The sequence below is a fragment of the Gobius niger genome, assembly GCF_951799975.1.
Source record: "Gobius niger genome assembly, chromosome: 2".
Taxonomy (NCBI): domain Eukaryota; kingdom Metazoa; phylum Chordata; class Actinopteri; order Gobiiformes; family Gobiidae; genus Gobius; species Gobius niger.
The window spans coordinates 1,127,275-1,155,086 of record NC_136853.1 but is presented as its reverse complement, the minus strand read 5'-3'; the positions used below and the strand labels follow the sequence as shown (position 1 = coordinate 1,155,086).

Here is a 27,812-nt window from a genome sequence, read left to right as displayed (position 1 = left end):
AATTTATTCCCATTTTAACTTAATTTATTCTAAATTTCCCCCAATTTTGTTGCCCATTTTTTTCTTTTTTTGATCAAATTTTTCCCTAATTTATTCCCCAATTTTTCCCATATTTCTTGACATTGGAGATTAACAGTTGTTTTAAATGTGTTGTATAAATAAATCTGATTTGATGAACCCGATATTGTATAAGTATTGTGAAAGGTATTGGTATCATAACCCAAGTATCGTTAAAGTATCGGTATCATGAACTAAATATCGTTCATGTATCGGTCTGGAACACGCGTGAGCGGAGCCCCGCCCCTCATGAGCAGACGGAGGCGTGTCCACAGACCTGCAGGTAGTCCTTCCGGTCCTTGTACAGGTCGGTGCCGGGGATGTTTGCCAGGACGGCACAGCGAGGGCTGAAGAAACAAGAGACGCTTCACTTTGACAAACGCAAACACAAACAGCACAAAACTCCATCCAAAAACTCACAACTGCGCTCGGAAAACCACGGTGAGCAGCTCGATCCCGAGGCCCACCGCCAAACCCAGGTCCAGACCCAGGAAAATGGCCGCGATGCAGGTCCCCACCCACACCACCTGCACCGAGCGGAGGTCAGAGTTACAGTGATGTAAATGACTTTTTATTTACTTCAGGTCAGTGCTACAGTGATGTAAATGACTTGTATTTACTTCAGGTCAGTGCTACAGTGATGTAAATGACCTGTATTTACTTCAGGTCAGTGTTACAGTGATGTAAATGACCTGTATTTACTTCAGGTCAGTGTTACAGTGATGTAAATGACTTGTATTTACTTCAGGTCAGTGTTACAGTGATGTAAATGACCTGTATTTACTTCAGGTCAGTGCTACAGTGATGTAAATGACTTGTATTTACTTCAGGTCAGTGTTACAGTGATGTAAATGACTTGTATTTACTTCAAGTCAGTGTTACAGTGATGTAAAATGACCTGTATTCACTTCAGGTCAGTGCTACAGTGATGTAAATGACCTGTATTTACTTCAGGTCAGTGTTACAGTGATGTAAATGACTTGTATTTACTTCAGGTCAGTGTTACAGTGATGTAAATGACCTGTGTTTACTTCAGGTCAGTGTTACAGTGATGTAAATGACTTGTATTTACTTCAGGTCAGTGTTACAGTGATGTAAATGACTTGTATTTACTTCAGGTCAGTGCTACAGTGATGTAAATGACCTGTATTTACTTCAGGTCAGTGTTACAGTGATGTAAATGACCTGTATTTACTTCAGGTCAGTGTTACAGTGATGTAAATGACATGTATTTACTTCAGGTCAGTGCTACAGTGATGTAAATGACATGTATTTACTTCAGGTCAGTGTTACAGTGATGTAAATGACATGTATTTACTTCAGGTCAGTGCTACAGTGATGTAAATGACTTGTATTTACTTCAGGTCAGTGTTACAGTGATGTAAATGACTTGTATTTACTTCAGGTCAGTGTTACAGTGATGTAAATGACCTGTATTTACTTCAGGTCAGTGTTACAGTGATGTAAATGACATGTATTTACTTCAGGTCAGTGCTACAGTGATGTAAATGACTTGTATTTACTTCAGGTCAGTGTTACAGTGATGTAAATGACTTGTATTTACTTCAGGTCAGTGCTACAGTGATGTAAATGACCTTTATTTACTTCAGGTCAGTGTTACAGTGATATAAAGTGACTCACACACTCAGTCCGGTCCCGCCTCAGCAGAAAAGGCACTTCCCTGAACTGCATCAACATCCCTTTGAGGTTCACGATGACCAGAGCTCCGAGCACCGACTGGAAGCATAAAGAACCTTTATCATCAAATTTAATTAAACGTTTTTCATGAGACTAAAACTATGACTACAATGTCCAGATATTTTAATTAAAGATTAAATAAAAATGAAAAGGAGAGACTAAAATCATCCAAACTTCTATTGTCAGTCTGAAAGAGCTGTGTTCATGTGGAGCAGCTCCATGAAGCAGAGGACCTGACTAAGTATGATAATAACGAATATTATCACTGTAAAGTCCACTAAATGTGTCTTAACTATAGTAGACTAAAACTAGACTCAAATTGAAGATAGTCTGTTGACGATAATGTAATTAAATTTTAGTCCAGATTTAGTTAAAAAACTAAGACTAAAACCAAATAAAATTAAAGCCGCGCGCGGCGATAAAGGCCCTCGCCCCTGGCGCACTCCCCGCTCGCTCTCGTCCCTTGCGACCACTCTTCATCACACTAGGTCCTTGCGAGCTCCATGATTGAACTCGCTCATTTTGACGCGAAAATCCCTATTAAGTTTCATTACAGTGCATTATATGCAAAAGTCCCTTTAAGTTGCATTACAGTGCATTATATGCGAAAGTACCTTTAAGTTGCATTACAGTGCATTATATGCGAAAGTCCCTTTAAGTTGCATTACAGTGCATTATATGCGAAAGTGCCTTTAAGTTGCATTACAGTTTATTATATGCGAAAGTCCCTTTAAGTTGCATTACAGTGCATTATATGCGAAAGTCCCTTTAAGTTTCATTACAGTTTATTATATGCGAAAGTCCCTTTAAGTTTCATTACAGTGCATTATATGCGAAAGTGCCTTTAAGTTGCATTACAGTGCATTATATGCGAAAGTCCCTTTAAGTTGCATTACAGTGCATTATATGCAAAGTCCCTTTAAGTTGCATTACAGTGCATTATATGCGAAAGTCCCTTTAATTGCGTTATAGTGCTATTGTGAAAATCCCTATGTAGTGGCATAATTGTGTTGTAATTGCAAAAATCCCTATTTTGTTGCAGAAACTGTAAGAACTGTTGAAATTGCAGAAACTCTTAACACTGTATAAACTGCTAAAATCACAGACAGACTTCACTGTATCATAATCCTATTAAAATGCCGGCAAGAAAAGAGAAAGCATTAGAAAAGTGTCACAGCCATATTTGAACCAGCAACCTCCTACACCAAAGACAAGCACACTATCACTGAGCTGCAGCTCCATGGTACTTGGACTGTGATGTGGGCTACTTTTGTCTAAGTTATCGAGCAGAAGTTAGTTCCCAGCATCCCACGGGAGGAGAGAGGTAGCTTCAAGTCATGCCCCCCCCCCATACATTTCCTCGATTGTTTTCGACATTTTCCCTAGTGTTGCCTCAATTGTTTTCCTACGATCCCCCCATTTCTAGCTCTTTAGTGACGCATATGAAAGCGTTTTTCATGAGAATGGGACCGTAGGTGCGGTTAAAAAAAAAAAAAAAAAGAGCAAAGGTCAAAATTGACCCAGCAATCTCATGGTTGGAAACCCAATGCACAAGCAATAACGCTACACAGGCACAGCAAATCTTATGAAACGTGCTGTACTCATGTGACAATGTGTGCAGTGGCCCATGTAAAAGGTGAAAGCAATAGAAAAGTGTCAAGGCTGTGTTTGGACTAGCAACCTCCTTCACTTGAAACATGGGCCTGATGACAGCTTGGCTTATTTAAATTCCCAGAATGCAATTTTGTACCAGCAACACACTGGAGGAGAGGTTTTTTTCCGTTTTTAATGAGTGTGGGACCATAGGCAATGATTCATGTTCTTACCGGAAGGTGCTGAGTCCAAAAGAAAAAGGAAATAAAAAACAGTTTAGGTTGGGAATTGATCCAGCATCCTCCTGCACACTAGCTCAGCACTCTACCAATGGAGCTACTCAGGTTGAGTGAATAAATCAGCAGATGTAAAGTTAATGTCATGAGAGATCCCGTACTTGAGTGCTTGCAAGAAACGGATTTACAGTTTAGAATTCTTCAGGTCATGTCCCCCCCCCCCACCGCCAACCCCCCACCTCACACCCCCCGACACTTCCCCAATTGTTTTCGACATTTTCCCCAGTGTTGCCTCAATTGTCTCCCTACTATCCCCACATTTCTTTCTCTTTAGTGACGCATATTTTGACAGCGTTCTTCATGAGGGTGGGACCATAAGCGCGGTAAAAAAAACAAAAAAACAGTTAAGTCAGATTTGATCCAGCAACCTAATGGTTGGGAATCCAACACTAAAGCTACAATGCCACACAGGCACAGGAACTTCTGGGAAACGTCCCGCAATCATGTGTTTTAAACTGTGACAATGTGTGCAGCGGGCAATGGAAAAGGTGAAGACAATGTTAAAGTGTCAAGGTTGTGTTTGGACTAGCTACCTCCTTCACTTGAGACAACCATGCTATCACTGAGCTGTAATTCCATGCAAACATGGGCCTGATGACTGCTTGGGTTTTCTAAATTCACAGGCTGAAATTTGATCCCAGCAACACACTGGAGGGGTCATTTCCCTGTTTTTAATGAGTGTGGAACCATCGGCGACGATGCATGTTCTAACCAGAAAGTGCTGAGTCCAAAAGAAAAAAAAAATGAAAAAGAGTCAAAGTCAGGATTTGATCCAGCAACCTCCTGTACACTAACCCAGCTCTCTACCAACGGAGCTACTTCGGCTGAAAAAAAAAACAGCGGATGTGAAATAAATTTCATGAGAGACTCCGCACTTGTGTGTTTGCAGGAAACGGATTAACAGTTTAGAAAATAATATATTGTATCATTTTGTAATTGGGGTACATTCCTGGTTGCCCAAAGAATCGTTGAGAGGGGGTTTCAGCCCTGCAGCACCCTCGATATTGAAGCAATTATTTGGTAAGACCCATATAGTATGAGGAACACACAGAGAGACGGACAGGAAACAGTCGAATTGAACTTCCTGTGATTGTACAGTTGAGAGAAACGTGAATTTGGAGGCAAAAATGTCCAAATTAAAGCTGATGTCTGTGACAGAGGGGTAGTATAAGTATATACGAGTCCAAAAGTGTAGTTTTTGTGAAGAAAGGGGGACATTTTGGAAAACTGGCGAATTTCAGGAGAAACCTCTGACAGAAGCCAGCATACTGCCAGGCTAAGACCTCTGGCGATTTTCACGGAGGATGGACGGGCCACTTACAAGCCACTTAAAAGCCAATTAAAGGCATTTTTGGCGATAGCGGCTGCGTGTGCACACCATTAGGTCCAGGTGGGGAATGTGCACGCGCGCCGGATTGGGTCCTTTCCAATCCGGCCGAGTCTGTGAAAGATATGAGGCTTTGAAATTTGCTGAAAATGGCCTCTCAGTTGCGGCCTTGTCATGACCACGCCCAATAATGGAACAAAATTTGAATTGATGATTTTGAAAGCCACATGGGTTGGGGACATGTTGGCCAAAATTGGAGGCTTTCCATAGAAAACTCGAGGATCAGGGACCAGAAGTTCAAGAGGTACGATTTTGAAGGTTTGAGGTTCGGGCCAAGATGGCCGACTTCCTGTAGCATTTAGGGCGGGGTCGTAATATCATTTTTGACATGTCTTGACGTGGTCTATGTCCCTGGCCAATGTCACTTTTGTACGATGATTTTTTTTGCCACCGGGCTCTCATTGACTCAATGTAAACTGCGTGCTTGAGGGGGCGCCACTGAGCCATATTTTATTATTTTCTCTCGCGAACCCCACCCAAAATTAGAGCTTGCGGAGCACTACGTTTTGACCCCTGTTACTTGCGAATCGGTTCACGTTTGCTACGTGAATTCTTGCGTTTTCGTCCCCCGTTAACGGTTTTAATTAGTCCCTCGCGGGACACTGCGTGTCCGTTGCTCGGGCCTAATTATACAGAAAATTAAGCGAGATAGAGGCATGTTGTAATAGACTTTTTTGATCAGTGCGACGTGCTGAATCAGGATATCACCTTTGTTTTCACTTTCGTGCAAGTGTAATTTTGAAGGTATAGGTAGGGGGCGCTATTTTTGTGAAAATTGTACAATTATCAAGGGTAATCAGTACGATCCACAGAGGGGCTTATGTGATCCAAAGATGAGTGTGATCTGAATTTGCATGCCCTTGTGAGTTGTCGTCAAAGAGGCGCGGAAAAAGCATGTTTTTTAGCAGAGCGGTAGAGACACACCGTAACAGATATTTGAACAAAAGAGCTTGATTATTGTAGCTCTACGCCTCTAGATTGCACTCACCACGTTAAATGTCATTTGGTCCAAAATCCTGGGAGTGACTTGAAAAAATGTCAGGCGAAGAAATGCTGGGTAAAATTTTCAATCCAATATGGCCGACTTCCGGTTTGTCAGAGGAAGTAGCTATAGTGACGTTTTACGTTTGTCTTGATGTGCTCTATCACTGTACCGAATAACATAGGTTTAGGCCAAAAACTCATGCCTCCATTTGAATAGGGGTCAGACTTGAGGGGGCGCCACTGAGGCATTATGCACAGTGTGATTTTGCAGACTTCAAAATATTGAATTTTTCACCAACTTTGATCATTTAGTCAAATAAAATTGAGTTTTCGTTAATATTCAGGGGGTCAAAATTGGGGTCAAAGGCGCACCAAAATAATAATAATAATAATAATGGAAATGATTTTTCGGCTATTTTTTCTCTCCCACAAAGACATTACTCAGAGAGCCGTGGCTTTGATATGTTGTTCCCCATCACTGACAAGGTCTGTATGATTTTTTCCACACCTCCATGCCATCCCGTTTTTTTTATACAAATTTTTAAAGTCAAAACTTTGAGGGGGCGCCAGTGGGTCATTTTTGGCGATAGCGGCTGCGTGTGCACACCATTAGGTCCAGGTGGGGAATGTGCACGCGCGCCGGATTGGGTCCTTTCCAATCCGGCCGAGTCTGTGAAAGATATGAGGCTTTGAAATTTGCTGAAAATGGCCTCTCAGTTGCGGCCTTGTCATGACCACGCCCAATAATGGAACAAAATTTGAATTGATGATTTTGAAAGCCACATGGGTTGGGGACATGTTGGCCAAAATTGGAGGCTTTCCATAGAAAACTCGAGGATCAGGGACCAGAAGTTCAAGAGGTACGATTTTGAAGGTTTGAGGTTCGGGCCAAGATGGCCGACTTCCTGTAGCATTTAGGGCGGGGTCGTAATATCATTTTTGACATGTCTTGACGTGGTCTATGTCCCTGGCCAATGTCACTTTTGTACGATGATTTTTTTTGCCACCGGGCTCTCATTGACTCAATGTAAACTGCGTGCTTGAGGGGGCGCCACTGAGCCATATTTTATTATTTTCTCTCGCGAACCCCACCCAAAATTAGAGCTTGCGGAGCACTACGTTTTGACCCCTGTTACTTGCGAATCGGTTCACGTTTGCTACGTGAATTCTTGCGTTTTCGTCCCCCGTTAACGGTTTTAATTAGTCCCTCGCGGGACACTGCGTGTCCGTTGCTCGGGCCTAATAATAATGGAAACGATTTTTCGGCCATTATTTTTCTCCCACAAAGACATTACTCAGAGTGACGTGGCTTTGATATGTTGTTCCCCATCACTGACAAGGTCTGTATGATTTTTTCCACACCTCCATACCATCCCGTTTTTTTTATACGAATTTTTAAAGACAAAACCTTTGAGGGGGCGCCAGTGAGTCATTTTTGGCAATAGCGGCTGCGTGTGCACAGCATTAGGTCCAGGTGTGGAATGTGCACGCGCGCCGGATTGGGTCCGTTCCAATCCGGCCAAGTCTGTGAAAGATATGAGGCTTTGAAATTTGCTAAAAATGGCCTCTCAGTTGCGGCCTTGTCATGACCACGCCCAATAATTTAAAAAAAATTGAAATGATGATTTAGAAAGCCACATGGGTTTGGGACATGTTGGCCAAAATTGGAGGCTTTGCATTGAAAACTCGGGGATCAGGGGCCAGAAGTTCAAGAGGTACGATTTTGAAGGTTTGAGGTTCGGGCCAAGATGGCCGACTTCCTGTAGCATTTAGGGCGGGGTCATAATATCATTTTTGACATGTCCTGACGTGGTCTATGTCCCTGGCCAATGTCACGTTTGTACGATGATTTTTTTTGCGACCGCTCCTCCATTGGGTCAATGTAAACCGCCTGTTTGAGGGGGCGCCACAGAGTCAACTTTTATTATTTTCTCTCGCGAACCCCACCCAAAATTAGAGCTTGCGGAGCACTACGTTTTGACCCCTGTTACTTGCGAATCGGTTCACGTTTGCTACGTGAATTCTTGCGTTTTCGTCCCCCGTTATCGATTTTAATTAGTCCCTCGCGGGACACTGCGTGTCCGTTGCTCGGGCCTAATTATACAGAAAATTAAGCGAGATAGAGGCATGTTGTAATAGACTTTTTTGATCAGTGCGACGTGCCGAATCAGGATATCACCTTTGTTTTCACTTTCGTGCAAGTGTAATTTTGAAGGTATAGGTAGGGGGCGCTATTTTTGGGAAAATTGTACAATTATCAAGGGTAATCAGTACGATCCATAGAGGGGCTTATGTGATCCAAATATGAGTGTGATCTGAATTTGCGTGCCCCTGTGAGTTGTCACCAAAGAGGCGGGGAAAAAGCATGTTTTTTAGCAGAGCGGTAGAGACAAACCGTAACAGATATCTGAACAAAAGAGCTTGATTATTGTAGCTCTACGCCTCTAGATTACACTCACCAAGTTGGATGTCATTTGGTCCAAAACCCTTCGAGTGACTTGACAAAATATCAGGTGAAGAAATTCAGGTTACAATTTTCAATCCAATATGGCCGACTTCCTGTTTGTCAGAGGGCGGAGTTATAATGATGTTTTAAGTTTGTCTTGATGTGCTCTATCACTGTACTCAAAGACAAAGGTTTAGGCCAAAAAATGCATGCTTCCAAATGAATGGGGGGCATGCTTGTGGGGGCGCCACTGAGGCATTGTTCAAAGTGTTGTCTTGCGAATATCAAAATAGTTAATTTTACACCAACCTTGAACCGTTGGTCAAATAAAATTGACTTTTCGTTAATGTTCAGGGGGTCAAAATTGAGATCAAAGACGTAATAATAATAATAATAATAATAATAATAATAATGGAAACGATTTTTCGGCCATTATTTTTCTCCCACAAAGACATTACTCAGAGTGACGTGGCTTTGATATGTTGTTCCCCATCACTGACAAGGTCTGTATGATTTTTTCCACACCTCCATACCATCCCGTTTTTTTTATACGAATTTTTAAAGACAAAACCTTTGAGGGGGCGCCAGTGAGTCATTTTTGGCAATAGCGGCTGCGTGTGCACAGCATTAGGTCCAGGTGTGGAATGTGCACGCGCGCCGGATTGGGTCCGTTCCAATCCGGCCAAGTCTGTGAAAGATATGAGGCTTTGAAATTTGCTAAAAATGGCCTCTCAGTTGCGGCCTTGTCATGACCACGCCCAATAATTTAAAAAAAATTGAAATGATGATTTAGAAAGCCACATGGGTTTGGGACATGTTGGCCAAAATTGGAGGCTTTGCATTGAAAACTCGGGGATCAGGGGCCAGAAGTTCAAGAGGTACGATTTTGAAGGTTTGAGGTTCGGGCCAAGATGGCCGACTTCCTGTAGCATTTAGGGCGGGGTCATAATATCATTTTTGACATGTCCTGACGTGGTCTATGTCCCTGGCCAATGTCACGTTTGTACGATGATTTTTTTTGCGACCGCTCCTCCATTGGGTCAATGTAAACCGCCTGTTTGAGGGGGCGCCACAGAGTCAACGTTTATTATTTTCTCTCGCGAACCCCACCCAAAATTAGAGCTTGCGGAGCACTACGTTTTGACCCCTGTTACTTGCGAATCGGTTCACGTTTGCTACGTGAATTCTTGCGTTTTCGTCCCCCGTTATCGATTTTAATTAGTCCCTCGCGGGACACTGCGTGTCCGTTGCTCGGGCCTAATTATACAGAAAATTAAGCGAGATAGAGGCATGTTGTAATAGACTTTTTTGATCAGTGCGACGTGCCGAATCAGGATATCACCTTTGTTTTCACTTTCGTGCAAGTGTAATTTTGAAGGTATAGGTAGGGGGCGCTATTTTTGGGAAAATTGTACAATTATCAAGGGTAATCAGTACGATCCATAGAGGGGCTTATGTGATCCAAATATGAGTGTGATCTGAATTTGCGTGCCCCTGTGAGTTGTCACCAAAGAGGCGGGGAAAAAGCATGTTTTTTAGCAGAGCGGTAGAGACAAACCGTAACAGATATCCGAACAAAAGAGCTCGATTATTGTAGCTCTACGCCTCTAGATTACACTCACCAAGTTGGATGTCATTTGGTCCAAAACCCTTCGAGTGACTTGACAAAATATCAGGTGAAGAAATTCAGGTTACAATTTTCAATCCAATATGGCCGACTTCCTGTTTGTCAGAGGGCGGAGTTATAATGATGTTTTAAGTTTGTCTTGATGTGCTCTATCACTGTACTCAAAGACAAAGGTTTAGGCCAAAAAATGCATGCTTCCAAATGAATGGGGGGCATGCATGTGGGGGCGCCACTGAGGCATTGTTCAAAGTGTTGTCTTGCGAATATCAAAATAGTTAATTTTACACCAACCTTGAACCGTTGGTCAAATAAAATTGACTTTTCGTTAATGTTCAGGGGGTCAAAATTGAGATCAAAGACGTAATAATAATAATAATAATAATAATAATAATAATGGAAACGATTTTTCGGCCATTATTTTTCTCCCACAAAGACATTACTCAGAGTGACGTGGCTTTGATATGTTGTTCCCCATCACTGACAAGGTCTGTATGATTTTTTCCACACCTCCATACCATCCCGTTTTTTTTATACGAATTTTTAAAGACAAAACCTTTGAGGGGGCGCCAGTGAGTCATTTTTGGCAATAGCGGCTGCGTGTGCACAGCATTAGGTCCAGGTGTGGAATGTGCACGCGCGCCGGATTGGGTCCGTTCCAATCCGGCCAAGTCTGTGAAAGATATGAGGCTTTGAAATTTGCTAAAAATGGCCTCTCAGTTGCGGCCTTGTCATGACCACGCCCAATAATTTAAAAAAAATTGAAATGATGATTTAGAAAGCCACATGGGTTGGGGACATGTTGGCCAAAATTGGAGGCTTTGCATTGAAAACTCGGGGATCAGGGGCCAGAAGTTCAAGAGGTACGATTTTGAAGGTTTGAGGTTCGGGCCAAGATGGCCGACTTCCTGTAGCATTTAGGGCGGGGTCATAATATCATTTTTGACATGTCCTGACGTGGTCTATGTCCCTGGCCAATGTCACGTTTGTACGATGATTTTTTTTGCGACCGCTCCTCCATTGGGTCAATGTAAACCGCCTGTTTGAGGGGGCGCCACAGAGTCAACTTTTATTATTTTCTCTCGCGAACCCCACCCAAAATTAGAGCTTGCGGAGCACTACGTTTTGACCCCTGTTACTTGCGAATCGGTTCACGTTTGCTACGTGAATTCTTGCGTTTTCGTCCCCCGTTATCGATTTTAATTAGTCCCTCGCGGGACACTGCGTGTCCGTTGCTCGGGCCTAAATATGTCGTCAAAATCAACAATGCGCGATACTCAGGGGCTGATCCAATATGGCGATAAGGTAAGTAACAATTATAAGAAAAATGTTTACATTAAAAAGAAAACAGGCATTATTGAAGCTTGAAAAGTGCATCAACCCTAAATGTAACAAAGTGCTGTGTAACTGTCACAACGGAGTGATGATCAAAACGCCTCCAAACACAAGTATTTAAGGATTGAGATACTTGAAAGTCCGATCCGATGTTTTATCCCAGCCCTAGTATCCATGGTTACGCATGCGTTCTATTCCGAAAAGCCACCAGAAATCATAACAAAAAAAAGAACATAAGATTGATCCTGAGGCTGCACAGGAGTCACCGGGATGGAAAGCAAAGGCGCGAAGCTGAACCCCCCGACCAGCTGCAGGGTCACTGAAAGGTCAAACACGCACTAACATCAGAGTCCATTGTAATAATGCAGTTTGTGACGGGATCTTACCTTGGGCAGAGGCGCGAGCAGGAAGCCCAGAGCCAGAGTGACGATCATCGCCATCAGAGCCGAGATCAGCCCCGCGATCTGGACCCAGACGGAACATTCATGACCACGTGTAAGAAACGGAACATTCATGACCACGTGTAAGAAACGGAACATTCATGACCACGTGTAAGAAACGGAACATTCATGACCACGTGTCAGAAACGGAACATTCATGACCACGTGTCAGAAACGGAACATTCATGACCACGTGTCAGAAACGGAACATTCATGACCACGTGTAAGAAACGGAACATTCATGACCACGTGTAAGAAACGGAACATTCATGACCACGAACAAGAAACGGAACATTCATGACCACGTGTAAGAAACGGAACATTCATGACCACGTGTCAGAAACGGAACATTCATGACCACGTGTAAGAAACGGAACATTCATGACCACGTGTCAGAAACGGAACATTCATGACCACGTGTCAGAAACGGAACATTCATGACCACGTGTAAGAAACGGAACATTCATGACCACGTGTAAGAAACGGAACATTCATGACCACGTGTAAGAAACGGAACATTCATGACCACGTGTAAGAAATGGAACATTGACACAGGAGACTTAAATTTCTTGCCCTTTGTGGTCGACTAAACTTAAGCTTGTTCATTTTCAGCAATAGAAAATTGAAGCCGCCTTTTAAATGTTTAAAATGTTTTAGATTTTATTTTATCGTCCAAGTCGTTCTATAAACAAACCCCTCGTATATTTGTCGCCCCTAAGGCTGTATCGACTCTCTCTCTGTACGAACATCCTCTGAATGATGGTGGACGTCTGACCTGAGTCTTTCCTCCAGAGCTCTCCTGCACAGCCGTACGGGACAGAGCCGTGCTCGCCGCAAACGACCTGAAGGTGGCGCCAAACATGTTGCTGACTCCAAACGCGATCAGCTCCTGTTAGAGGTCAAACAGTGGTCAGTGTGAGGATCAGCTCCTGTTAGAGGTCAAACAGTGGTCAGTGTGAGGATCAGCAGCTCCTGTTAGAGGTCAAACAGTGGTCAGTGTGAGGATCAGCTCCTGTTAGAGGTCAAACAGTGGGTCAGTGTGAGGATCAGCTCCTGTTAGAGGTCAAACAGTGGGTCAGTGTGAGGATCAGCTCCTGTTAGAGGTCAAACAGTGGTCAGTGTGAGGATCAGCTCCTGTTAGAGGTCAAACAGTGGTCAGTGTGAGGATCAGCTCCTGTTAGAGGTCAAACAGTGGTCAGTGTGAGGATCAGCTCCTGTTAGAGGTCAAACAGTGGGTCAGTGTGAGGATCAGCAGCTCCTGTTAGAGGTCAAACAGTGGTCAGTGTGAGGATCAGCTCCTGTTAGAGGTCAAACAGTGGGTCAGCGTGAGGATCAGCTCCTGTTAGAGGTCAAACAGTGGTCAGTGTGAGGATCAGCAGCTCCTGTTAGAGGTCAAACAGTGGGTCAGCGTGAGGATCAGCTCCTGTTAGAGGTCAAACAGTGGGTCAGTGTGAGGATCAGCTCCTGTTAGAGGTCAAACAGTGGGTCAGCGTGAGGATCAGCTACTGTTAGAGGTCAAACAGTGGTCAGTGTGAGGATCAGCTCCTGTTAGAGGTCAAACAGTGGGTCAGTGTGAGGATCAGCAGCTCCTGTTAGAGGTCAAACAGTGGGTCAGCGTGAGGATCAGCTACTGTTAGAGGTCAAACAGTGGGTCAGTGTGAGGATCAGCTCCTGTTAGAGGTCAAACAGTGGTCAGTGTGAGGATCAGCTCCTGTTAGAGGTCAAACAGTGGATCAGCGTGAGGATCAGCTCCTGTTAGAGGTCAAACAGTGGGTCAGTGTGAGGATCAGCTCCTGTTAGAGGTCAAACAGTGGGTCAGTGTGAGGATCAGCTCCTGTTAAAGGTCAAACAGTGGATCAGCGTGAGGATCAGCTCCTGTTAGAGGTCAAACAGTGGTCAGTGTGAGGATCAGCTCCTGTTAGAGGTCAAACAGTGGTCAGTGTGAGGATCAGCTCCTGTTAGAGGTCAAACAGTGGGTCAGTGTGAGGATCAGCTCCTGTTAGAGGTCAAACAGTGGGTCAGCGTGAGGATCAGCTCCTGTTAGAGGTGAAACAGTGGGTCAGTGTGAGGATCAGCTCCTGTTAGAGGTCAAACAGTGGGTCAGCGTGAGGATCAGCTCCTGTTAGAGGTCAAACAGTGGGTCAGTGTGAGGATCAGCTCCTGTTAGAGGTCAAACAGTGGGTAAGTGTAAGGATCAGCTCCTGTTAGAGGTCAAACAGTGGGTCAGTGTGAGGATCAGCAGCTCCTGTTAGAGGTGAAACAGTGGGTCAGTGTGAGGATCAGCTCCTGTTAGAGGTGAAACAGTGGTCAGTGTGAGGATCAGCTCCTGTTAGAGGTCAAACAGTGGGTAAGTGTAAGGATCAGCTCCTGTTAGAGGTCAAACAGTGGGTCAGTGTGAGGATCAGCAGCTCCTGTTAGAGGTGAAACAGTGGGTCAGTGTGAGGATCAGCTCCTGTTAGAGGTCAAACAGTGGGTCAGTGTGAGGATCAGCTCCTGTTAGAGGTCAAACAGTGGTCAGTGTGAGGATCAGCTCCTGTTAGAGGTCAAACAGTGGTCAGTGTGAGGATCAGCTCCTGTTAGAGGTCAAACAGTGGGTAAGTGTAAGGATCAGCTCCTGTTAGAGGTCAAACAGTGGGTCAGTGTGAGGATCAGCAGCTCCTGTTAGAGGTGAAACAGTGGGTCAGTGTGAGGATCAGCTCCTGTTAGAGGTCAAACAGTGGTCAGTGTGAGGATCAGCTCCTGTTAGAGGTCAAACAGTGGTCAGTGTGAGGATCAGCTCCTGTTAGAGGTCAAACAGTGGTCAGTGTGAGGATCAGCTCCTGTTAGAGGTCAAACAGTGGTCAGTGTGAGGATCAGCTCCTGTTAGAGGTCAAACAGTTGTCAGTGTGAGGATCAGCTCCTGTTAGAGGTCAAACAGTGGGTCAGTGTGAGGATCAGCTCCTGTTAGAGGTCAAACAGTGGGTCAGTGTGAGGATCAGCTCCTGTTAGAGGTCAAACAGTGGGTCAGTGTGAGGATCAGCTCCTGTTAGAGGTCAAACAGTGGGTCAGTGTGAGGATCAGCTCCTGTTAGAGGTCAAACAGTGGGTCAGCGTGAGGATCAGCTCCTGTTAGAGGTCAAACAGTGGGTCAGTGTGAGGATCAGCTCCTGTTAGAGGTCAAACAGTGGGTCAGTGTGAGGATCAGCTCCTGTTAGAGGTCAAACAGTGGGTCAGTGTGAGGATCAGCTCCTGTTAGAGGTCAAACAGTGGGTCAGTGTGAGGATCAGCTCCTGTTAGAGGTCAAACAGTGGTCAGTGTGAGGATCAGCTCCTGTTAGAGGTCAAACAGTGGTCAGTGTGAGGATCAGCTCCTGTTAGAGGTCAAACAGTGGGTAAGTGTGAGAATCAGCTCCTGTTAGAGGTCAAACAGTGGTCAGTGTGAGGATCAGCTCCTGTTAGAGGTCAAACAGTGGTCAGTGTGAGGATCAGCTCCTGTTAGAGGTCAAACAGTGGGTCAGTGTGAGGATCAGCTCCTGTTAGAGGTCAAACAGTGGGTCAGTGTGAGGATCAGCTCCTGTTAGAGGTCAAACAGTGGGTCAGTGTGAGGATCAGCTCCTGTTAGAGGTCAAACAGTGGGTCAGTGTGAGGATCAGCTCCTGTTAGAGGTGAAACAGTGGGTCAGTGTGAGGGGGGTGTTGTGGGGTTTTGGGGTGTGGGGGACTCGCCTGGTTGCCGTCGATGGTGTAGTCGTGTTTGATTGAATAAACCTTGGCCACAGAGAAGGCCACGGTGAACCCGACCACGGCGATGGGGAAGGCCTCGGCGGCGCCTTCCTTCATGATCTGCAGGTCTGGAGCCACAGGAGACTCGTATCTGGAGGAGAACAGTCACTTCATCTGACCTCGTGCATATGGCACAGGCTGGTGCTAAAGTTTATCGGGGGGTTCGGACTCACCCACTGACCATCTCACCAACGACCTGCACTTTGAACTTCTTCTCAAAGTTGAAGCCGTATGAGATTCCACAAGCGATGACCGTCTGTGAACGAATCAGAATCAGAGTCTGGATGTGCAAAAGCATCACCATGACGACCTCTATAGGGACGGGCACAGACTCACCATGATGACCTCTATAGGGACGGGCACAGACTCACCATGATGACCTCTATAGGGATGGGCACAGACTCACCATGATGACCTCTATAGGGACGGGCACAGACTCACCATGATGACCTCTATAGGGATGGGCACAGACTCACCATGATGACCTCTATAGGGACGGGCACAGACTCACCATGACGACCTCTATAGGGACGGGCACAGACTCACCATGATGACCTCTATAGGGACGGGCACAGACTCACCATGATGACCTCTATAGGGACGGGCACAGACTCACCATGACGACCTCTATAGGGACGGGCACAGACTCACCATGATGACCTCTATAGGGACGGGCACAGACTCACCATGATGACCTCTATAGGGACGGGCACAGACTCACCATGACGACCTCTATAGGGACGGGCACAGACTCACCATGATGACCTCTATAGGGCACAGACTCACCATGATGACCTCTATAGGGCACTGACTCACCATGATGACCTCTATAGGGACGGGCACTGACTCACCATGATGACCTCTATAGGGATGGGCACTGACTCACCATGATGACCTCTATAGGGACGTGCACTGACTCACCATGATGACCTCTATAGGGACGTGCACTGACTCACCATGATGACCTCTATAGGGACGGGCACTGACTCACCATGATGACCTCTATAGGGCACTGACTCACCATGATGACCTCTATAGGGACGGGCACTGACTCACCATGATGACCTCTATAGGGACGGTCACGGACTCACCATGATGACCTCTATAGGGACGGGCACAGACTCACCATGATGACCTCTATAGGGCACTGACTCACCATGATGACCTCTATAGGGACGGTCACAGACTCACCATGATGACCTCTATAGGGACGGGCACTGACTCACCATGATGACCTCTATAGGGACGGGCACAGACTCACCATGATGACCTCTATAGGGCACTGACTCACCATGATGACCTCTATAGGGCACAGACTCACCATGATGACCTCTATAGGGACGGGCACAGACTCACCATGATGACCTCTATAGGGCACTGACTCACCATGATGACCTCTATAGGGACGGGCACTGACTCACCATGACGACCTCTATAGGGACGGGCACAGACTCACCATGATGACCTCTATAGGGACGGGCACTGACTCACCATGATGACCTCTATAGGGACGGGCACTGACTCACCATGACGACCTCTATAGGGACGGGCACAGACTCACCATGATGACCTCTATAGGGACGGGCACTGACTCACTATGATGACCTCTATAGGGACGGGCACTGACTCACCATGATGACTTCTATAGGGACGGGCACAGACTCACCATGATGACCTCTATAGGGACGGGCACAGACTCACCATGATGACTTCTATAGGGACGGGCACAGACTCACCATGATGACCTCTATAGGGACGGGCACAGACTCACCATGATGACCTCTATAGGGACGGGCACAGACTCACCATGATGACCTCTATAGGGACGGGCACTGACTCACCATGATGACTTCTATAGGGACGGGCACTGACTCACCATGATGACCTCTATAGGGCACAGACTCACCATGATGACCTCTATAGGGATGGGCACAGACTCACCATGATGACCTCTATAGGGCACTGACTCACCATGATGACCTCTATAGGGACGGGCACAGACTCACCATGATGACCTCTATAGGGCACAGACTCACCATGATGACCTCTATAGGGCACTGACTCACCATGATGACCTCTATAGGGACGGGCACAGACTCACCATGATGACCTCTATAGGGCACAGACTCACCATGATGACCTCTATAGGGACGGGCACTGACTCACCATGATGACCTCTATAGGGACGGGCACAGACTCACCATGATGACCTCTATAGGGACGGGCACTGACTCACCATGATGACCTCTATAGGGACGGGCACAGACTCACCATGATGACCTCTATAGGGACGGGCACTGACTCACCATGATGACCTCTATAGGGATGGGCACAGACTCACCATGATGACCTCTATAGGGCACAGACTCACCATGATGACCTCTATAGGGATGGGCACAGACTCACCATGATGACCTCTATAGGGCACAGACTCACCATGATGACCTCTATAGGGCACAGACTCACCATGATGACCTCTATAGGGACGGGCACTGACTCAACATGATGACCTCTATAGGGACGGGCACTGACTCACCATGATGACCTCTATAGGGACGGGCACAGACTCACCATGATGACCTCTATAGGGCACTGACTCACCATGATGACCTCTATAGGGACGGGCACAGACTCACCATGATGACCTCTATAGGGCACTGACTCACCATGATGACCTCTATAGGGATGGGCACTGACTCACCATGATGACCTCTATAGGGACGGGCACTGACTCACCATGATGACCTCTATAGGGACGGGCACAGACTCACCATGATGACCTCTATAGGGATGGGCACCGGCAGCTTGGCTTTGAACCTGTCGTTGAGCTCCTTCACGATGAACACGATGACCATGATGATCAGAGACATCACCAGGTCACAGATGTTGGTGGAGGTGATCTGGACAAACACCTCCTCCAGGGTCTGGGAACGAAACACTAAGACTGTGAAAAAAAAGGGATAAAAAAGGCGGCAAAAAAGCTGCAATAACATGAAAATAAAAAATAAATGGTAAATGGACTCAAATTATAAAGCACTTTTCTCCCTTTATCAGGCCCAAAGCGCTTTACAGTGAGGACCCAGTCACCCATTCACTCTCAGTCATGACGACAACACAAGAAAAAAACATTAACATTTCAAACAAATCGGGTAAAAAACTCTCGAAAAGATGACAAAAAGCAACAAATATGTGACAATAATCTATGAAAACGCAATAAAGAAGAGCCAAAAACGCTCTAAGCCAAGGCCGGATTCATGAAGGGGCTTAAGGGGCTCAGCCCAGGGGCCCAGCAGGTTGAGGGGCCCCTGTAAACGAGTTCCCTCTCTTTGCAGACTCCCTCACATTATCAGAGGATTATTTACCCGAGAATAAACCAGGTCTAAACCGGGACTAAACCAGGACTAAAGCAGGTCTAAACCGGGACTAAACCAGGTCTAAACCAGGTCTAAACCAGGTCTAAACCAGGACTAAACAAGGACTAAACCGGGACTAAACAAGGACTAAACCAGGTCTAAACCAGGTCTAAACCAGGTCTAAACCAAGTCTAAACCAGGACTAAACAAGGTCTAAACCAGGTCTAAACCAGGACTAAACAAGGACTAAACCGGGACTAAACCGGGACTAAACCAGGTCTAAACCAGGTCTAAACCAGGTCTAAACCAGGTCTAAACCAGGACTAAACAAGGTCTAAACCGGGACTAAACCAAGTCTAAACCAAGTCTAAACCAAGTCTAAACCAGGACTAAACAAGGACTAAACCGGGACTAAACCAGGTCTAAACCAGAACAAAGCCAGGACTAAAGCAGGTCTAAACCGGAACTAAACCAGGTCTAAACCAGAACAAAGCCAGGACTAAAGCAGGTCTAAACCAGGACTAAACCAGGTCTAAACCGGGACTAAACAAGGACTAAACCAGAACAAAGCCAGGACTAAAGCAGGTCTAAACCGGGACTAAACCAGGACTAAACCAGGACTAAACCAAGTCTAAACCAAGTCTAAACCAGGACTAAACAAGGACTAAACCGGCACTAAACAAGGACTAAACAAGGACTAAACCAGGACTAAACCAAGTCTAAACCGGGACTAAACCAGGACTAAACCGGGACTAAACCAGGTCTAAACCAGGTCTAAACCAGGTCTAAACCAAGTCTAAACCAAGTCTAAACCAGGACTAAACAAGGACTAAACCGGGACTAAACCAGGTCTAAAGCAGGTCTAAACCGGGACTAAACCAAGTCTAAACCAAGTCTAAACCAAGTCTAAACCAGGACTAAACAAGGACTAAACCGGGACTAAACCAGGTCTAAACCAGAACAAAGCCAGGACTAAAGCAGGTCTAAACCAGGACTAAACCAGGTCTAAACCGGGACTAAACAAGGACTAAACCAGAACAAAGCCAGGACTAAAGCAGGTCTAAACCGGGACTAAACCAGGACTAAACCAGGACTAAACCAAGTCTAAACCAAGTCTAAACCAGGACTAAACAAGGACTAAACCGGCACTAAACAAGGACTAAACAAGGACTAAACCAGGACTAAACCAAGTCTAAACCAGGTCTAAACCAGGACTATGTTTAAGAAGTTACTTCTGTTCAAATTCAAAGAAATTCATTGATTTCTCGTTTCATTGTGGAGAGAATGTGAAATGTATGGAATGAATGTGGCCAGTCTGGGGTCTTCCCGTGGTCCTGGCAGTGGAGGAGAGAGGCTGCAGTGGCTCTGTCTCCCCCCCTGACCCCCCACTGACCCCCCCCTGACCCCCCCGACCCCCCCACTGACCCCCCCTGACTCACGTATATGATGGCCAGGGGGCCGTTGATGCCGGGCACCGTTAAACCCAGGACGAACTTGAGCTGAGAGACCAGGATGTGGACGGCGGCGGCCGTGGTGAAGCCGGAGACCAGCGTGTCCGACAGGTACAGCACGATGAACCCGAACTGAAGCAGGCCCATCCCCAACTGAAACATACCAGAAACACAGGTCACTACAGACGAACACACATCTGTGAAACATACAGGAAACACAGGACATTATAGACGAACACACATCTGTGAAACATACAGGAAACACAGGACATTATAGACAAACACACATCTGTGAAACATACAGGAAACACAGGACATTATAGACGAGCACACATCTGTGAAACATACAGGAAACACAGGACATTATAGACGAACACACATCTGTGAAACATACAGGAAACACAGGACATTATAGACGAGCACACATCTGTGAAACATACAGGAAACACAGGACATTATAGACGAGCACACATCTGTGAAACACAGGACATTATAGACGAACACACATCTGTGAAACATACAGGAAACACAGGACATTATAGACAAACACACATCTGTGAAACATACAGGAAACACAGGACATTATAGACGAACACACATCTGTGAAACATACAGGAAACACAGGACATTATAGACGAGCACACATCTGTGAAACATACAGGAAACACAGGACATTATAGACGAGCACACATCTGTGAAACATACAGGAAACACAGGACATTATAGACAAACACACATCTGTGAAACATACAGGAAACACAGGACATTATAGACGAACACACATCTGTGAAACATACAGGAAACACAGGACATTATAGACGAACACACGTCTGTGAAACATACAGGAAACACAGGACATTATAGACGAACACACATCTGTGAAACATACAGGAAACACAGGACATGATGGACGTGCACACCTGCAGGATTCCCATGAGGAAGGTGACGGAGGAGGCCACGAGGACCCTCTGCTGATCCTGGGTCAGATTCCTGAAGGCCGGGATCGGGGCCGGATCTCCCTGGTCCGGGACAAGACGAGTCACCACCGCCCCCACCATGAGGCTCAGCACCGCGAACGAGCCTAAAGGAGAGAGGTTTTCAACAACTGGAAACCAGGAGGAAAACACAATAATATTCTTTGACTGATTTCAGACACGTGACCCCGGGACCTCTGTCAGGTCCAATCAGGAGAGAAGGGGGAGGAGCCTGATCCTGTACTTTTGAGTTCTGGAACGTACCGACAGAGATGTGGCGGGAGGTTCCCAGGAGGAAGTAGGTGAGCACCGGGAAGAAGGCCGTGTACAGACCATAACTGGCAGGAAGAGACGCCAAGAGAGACAACGCCAGCCCTAACAAAAAAAATAAAAAATGAGAAAATCTAGATTAGAAAATGGATGAAACCAAATCAGTTTGTTTGGGAGGGACAGGACCAGACGATGGCTGGCCCTCGATGGTCGTTTCACTGGCTGAGCGCGGTGACCGTACGGTGAAGTAATCCAGAGGAGAGGTGTCCAGCACGAGGCTCCTCCATGCCTGGTGCCACAGCATGAAGATATAAAAACCGAACACCAGGGGGAGCACTGCCCGGCTTGGCTTTCTAACAGGCAGCTTTACAAGTCTTTCATTCATAAAGTTAACCCTTATGTTCAGTTAAACACTAACTTTTATCCACTGCTGTAAAAACATTGTAAATGAACCCTTTTGTTTGTTAATCCACTTCCGTTCTGCAAAAAAACAACTAAAGTTTGAAAAAAACATCAAAATATGTAGTTATTTTATAGATGATAGATTTTATATAATTAAATCATCACAAAAGGGCTCATTTCAATATGAAAATTAGTTTGGGTAAAAATTGGATTCACTTTTTAAAACACCCATGGGTATAACGTCCTCCATGCTAATGTTAGCGTTAGCCTCAAACACAGAGACGTCTTCCATGCTAATGTTAGCGTTAGCCTCAAACACAGAGACGTCCTCCATGCTAATGTTAGCCTCAAACACAGAGACGTCCTCCATGCTAATGTTAGCGTTAGCCTCAAACACAGAGACGTCCTCGATGCTAATGTTCGCGTTAGCCTCAAACACAGAGACGTCCTCCATGCTAATGTTAGCGTTAGCCTCAAACACAGAGACGTCCTCCATGTTAATGTTAGCGTTAGCCTCAAACTCAGAGACGTCCTCCATGCTAATGTTAGCGTTAGCCTCAAACACAGAGACGTCCTCGATGCTAATGTTAGCGTTAGCCTCAAACACAGACATCCTCCATGCTAGTGTTAGCGTTAGCCTCAAACTCAGAGACGTCCTCCATGCTAATGTTAGCGTTAGCCTCAAACACAGAGACGTCCTCCATGCTAATGTTAGCGTTAGCCTCAAACACAGAGACGTCCTCGATGCTAATGTTAGCGTTAGCCTCAAACACAGAGACGTCCTCCATGCTAGTGTTAGCGTTAGCCTCAAACTCAGAGACGTCCTCCATGCTAATGTTATCGTTAACCTCAAACACAGACGTCCTCCATGCTAATGTTAGCATTAGCCTCAAACACAGAGACGTCCTCCATGCTAATGTTAGCGTTAGCCTCAAACACAGAGATGTCCTCCATGCTAATATTAGCGTTAGCCTCAAACACAGAGACGTCCTCCATGCTAATGTTAGCGTTAGCCTCAAACACATAGACGTCCTCCATGATAATGTTAGCGTTAGCCTCAAACACAGAGACGTCCTCCATGCTAATGTTAGCATTAGCCTCAAACACAGAGACGTCCTCCATGCTAATGTTAGCGTTAGCCTCAAACACAGAGACGTCCTCCATGCTAATGTTAGCGTTAGCCTCAAACACAAAGACGTCCTCCATGCTAATGTTAGCGTTAGCCTCAAACACAGAGACGTCCTCCATGCTAATGTTAGCGTTAGCCTCAAACACAGAGACGTCCTCCATGCTAATGTTAGCGTTAGCCTCAAACACAGAGACATCCTCCATGCTAATGTTAGCATTAGCCTCAAACACAGAGACATCCTCCATGCTAATGTTAGCGTTAGCCTCAAACACAGAGACGTCCTCCATGCTAATGTTAGCATTAGCCTCAAACACAGAGACGTCCTCCATGCTAATGTTAGCGTTAGCCTCAAACACAGAGACGTCCTCCATGCTAATGTTAGCATTAGCCTCAAACACAGAGACATCCTCCATGCTAATGTTAGCGTTAGCCTCAAACACAGAGACGTCCTCCATGCTAATGTTAGCGTTAGCCTCAAACACAGAGACGTCCTCCATGCTAATGTTAGCGTTAGCCTCAAACACAGAGACATCCTCCATGCTAATGTTAGCGTTAGCCTCAAACACAGAGACGTCCTCCATGCTAATGTTAGCGTTAGCCTCAAACACAGAGACGTCCTCCATGCTAATGTTAGCGTTAGCCTCAAACACAGAGACATCCTCCATGCTAATGTTAGCGTTAGCCTCAAACACAGAGACATCCTCCATGCTAATGTTAGCGTTAGCCTCAAACACAGAGACATCCTCCATGCTAATGTTAGCGTTAGCCTCAAACACAGAGACATCCTCCATGTTAATGTTAGCGTTAGCCTCAAACACAGAGACGTCCTCCATGCTAATGTTAGCGTTAGCCTCAAACACAGAGACGTCTTCCATGCTAATGTTAGCGTTAGCCTCAAACACAGAGACGTCCTCGATTTTCAACAGTTTTCCCTAAAGCTAGTTCCAGCTTAATTATTTATCGTTACTATGGAAAAAATCTTTACTTTATTTAAAGTACTTTATTTAACTGTTGCCGGAGTAGGTGTACATGATCACTTTTTAACGGACAGCCAATCCTGGTGTAATGACTGTTGACTGCCTCTACAGGACAGAGACAGCAGTGCAGTCTATACCTCCCACCATACGGTCCATTCAGACCTATACCTCCCACCACACGGTCCACTCAGACCTATACCTCCCACCATACGGTCCAGTCAGACCTATACCTCCCACCATACGGTCCATTCAGACCTATACCTCCCACCACACGGTCCACTCAGACCTATACCTCCCACCATACGGTCCACTCAGACCTATACCTCCCGCCATACGGTCCATTCAGACCTATACCTCCCACCACACGGTCCACTCAGACCTATACCTCCCGCCATACGCTCCATTCAGACCTATACCTCCCGCCATACGGTCCATTCAGACCTATACCTCCCGCCATACGGTCCATTCAGACCTATACCTCCCGCCATACGGTCCATTCAGACCTATACCTCCCGCCATACGGTCCATTCAGACCTATACCTCCCGCCATACGGTCCATTCAGACCTATACCTCCCGCCATACGGTCCATTCAGACCTATACCTCCCACCATATGGTCCATTCAGACCTATACCTCCCGCCATACGCTCCATTCAGACCTATACCTCCCGCCATACGGTCCATTCAGACCTATACCTCCCGCCATACGGTCCATTCAGACCTATACCTCCTGCCATACGCTCCACTCAGACCTATACCTCCCGCCATACGGTCCATTCAGACCTATACCTCCCGCCATACGGTCCATTCAGACCTATACCTCCCGCCATACGCTCCATTCAGACCTATACCTCCCGCCATACGGTCCATTCAGACCTATACCTCCCGCCATACGGTCCATTCAGACCTATACCTCCCGCCATACGCTCCATTCAGACCTATACCTCCCGCCATACGGTCCATTCAGACCTATACCTCCCGCCATACGGTCCATTCAGACCTATACCTCCCACCATACGGTCCATTCAGACCTATACCTCCCGCCATACGCTCCATTCAGACCTATACCTCCCGCCATACACTGTAAAAAGTGTTGCTTTCATGAGAAATAAAAAAAATGGTGAGCGGTTCCATCGGACATTTTGTGTACTGTCAGCTTCAGCTCTTTATTAAAGAGGGGGTGTTCTGCTTTTTTCAGTCCCATAGCACCAGTCTATATCACACTACAATGATGACGAAACCTTCTGTTGGTCTGTCAATGCAGTAAATTAAAATAACTGCCTTGTATAAAATTGCTCTTTTAAAATGGCTGCCCTAAACGTCTTGAAATAGGCCCCTGTCTCTTTAAGACGCTCCCTGACCCTTTCCGACACGCCCCCTCCACACGCTGTCTGTGGCATCACAACACTTTCTCCACAGTATTGAAACTACGATCGGTGCATTTTAATTTTTATTGTTGGAAAGGAGCTACTGTTTATCACTTTGTGAACAATGGCCACTAGGGATGGGCGATACCTCATTTTTTGGAATCGATACGACACCGATACTTTTGGGGTCATTTTTGTCGATACCGATACCGATACCGATACTGGTCATTTCATATGTGTGAATGTATTTCAATCAATATACATTTCTAAAACTGGTTATTTTATATAATTAACTGGTCAATTAAAATTATATTACTTTAACTGGTTAATTAAACAATACTAATGTGAAATTAAATACATAAGCACAATTTTAAATTAATACTTAAATGACAAACAGAACCTAAACCAGAGTGATCAGCCCCGGTTCAGTTCAATCCTTTGCTGTTGTGAACTGTTTTGGCTCAGAACAAAGAAATAAATCATCCTTTTGGGTTGACAATTGCTGCCCCAACTTCTTTTTACATATGCGAATTAGTATCGATACTTTTTGCCCAATATCGATACTTAAAAAGTAGCCGTTTGGTATTGATATATCGATACTTTGGTATCGATCCGCCCATCCATAATGGCCACACAGGATATTTTTTGGAGACGAACCTTCCACACCGGACGCTTGGAAGGGGCTCTTGCCTGAAAAATAACTGCTGTTTGGAGGCTTCTCTTTGCATCTGCCATGCCCTATGGATCTCTAACTATACCCCCATGGACGACACCAGGATCTGCAGGAGCCCATACCATTCAAAAGACGGACATTATCTGTGCAGGTGGACAATGGTTTTTCGAGGTTACCCCGTTAGCTTGTTATAATGACTACAGCTCATTGTTGATGAAAAGTCTGTAATAAACCACAAATGTGTAAAGCCAGGCTCATTGTGTCATCATCGTAAAGGCTGCTTCGAGTAGTTGCTGCTTTGTTGACGTTATTTGTGCATAATATGCTGCCTGTTTTCAATGAATGTTGTGAAGGTGAAGGTTGTTAGCTTGTCGCGGCTAATAGTGCCTTAGCTCCGGGAGAAAACCACTCGGCTACGACTCACTGTAGATGAAATGTGAGCAATAAACTACACAATCAACAAGCCAGGCTCCGTGTGTGATCATCATAAAGGCTGCTTCAAGCAGTTGCCTGTTTTAGTGACGTTTTCAATGCATAATATGCTGCTTGTATTCAGTGAATTTTCCCGTTAGCTTGTCGCGGCTAGCTTGTTAGCTCCGGGAGAAAACCACTCGTCTATGACCCATTGTAGATGAAATGTGAGCAATAAACTTCCAAATCAACAAGCCAGACTCCGTGTGTGATCATTGTTAAACGGTTCTTTATGTGTGTGGTGGTTTTATTGACTTTATTTGTGCATATTTCTCGTTTTCACGTGATGACTCGAGGTTTAGCTTAGCATTAGCTTTCTCCGGAGGCTCTGTGCATCATCAAGGCCCAGCGCAGAACCAGACACTGAAATAAGTGTTCTTGTCACCGGTTTTAATCCTGGGTGTTTCGGTAACAGAAACACTGATGTGTGTCTTTGTAAAAGTCTCAGAGCTGCTGTGGCTCCGGTTCACAACACATGAAGCTAATCCTCCATGATGACTCTGTTTACATCTTAGGGCTAGACACTGCGGGGAGGGGGTTCTGCTGAGGAGCAGTGGTTGGTTACTCGGCTGGTGACGAAAGGTCGGAGGCGTATCCTGGAGGTCGAGTCGTTCCCTGAAGGACTCAGGCGTTTTATCCCTAAAATGGCCGCCATCAGAGTTTTTACAGACTACTCGAAAATAAGTGAATGTGCCAAGGCAACACTTCAGCCATGGTTTTAATGAGGGAATGACTTAATAACATGATGTAAAGCTGGAAAAAGTTGATTTTGCATAATACCCCCCCTTTAAGTATTAAGTAAGGGATAATGTATAGAACGCTGGTCATTATCGGGAAAATAAGCACCGACAGGGCGAACCGGACCCCGACGCGAAGCGGAGGGGTCTTGTTTCGCCCTGAAGGTGCTTATTTTCCCGATAATGACCAGCGTTCTATACATTATCCCGCTTATTATACGGCCATTTGCCAACTGAACACACAACATTAACTTCGTACGCTTTTATGAAGGTCGAAAAGTTTATTTAATGACATCCGCGACAAATAGTTCCCAAAAGTTTGCGCGTTGCGCTGCAGCGTTTGGCTAGGCTAGAAGCAGCAAGGCTAGCAGCTAGCCTAGCTACTTAGTT

At 45.6% G+C, this 27,812-nt stretch overlaps 1 protein-coding gene across 1 annotated transcript in view; it reads right to left on the bottom strand.

Annotated features, from left to right (window-relative positions):
* LOC306959965 (chloride anion exchanger-like) overlaps positions 1-27,812 on the bottom strand; it is a gene marked incomplete at both ends in the record, with an annotated part of 45,882 nt that overhangs the window by 13,496 nt on the left and 4,574 nt on the right. Inside the window, 11 exons of the mRNA XM_079552223.1 lie at positions 335-404; positions 478-584; positions 1,699-1,794; positions 11,807-11,884; positions 12,636-12,749; positions 15,563-15,710; positions 15,793-15,875; positions 18,391-18,543; positions 20,412-20,576; positions 21,344-21,504; positions 21,662-21,772. Of these exons, the coding sequence (XP_079408349.1) occupies positions 335-404; positions 478-584; positions 1,699-1,794; positions 11,807-11,884; positions 12,636-12,749; positions 15,563-15,710; positions 15,793-15,875; positions 18,391-18,543; positions 20,412-20,576; positions 21,344-21,504; positions 21,662-21,772 (1,286 nt within the window). The remainder of the gene's footprint in view (positions 1-334; positions 405-477; positions 585-1,698; positions 1,795-11,806; positions 11,885-12,635; positions 12,750-15,562; positions 15,711-15,792; positions 15,876-18,390; positions 18,544-20,411; positions 20,577-21,343; positions 21,505-21,661; positions 21,773-27,812) is intronic.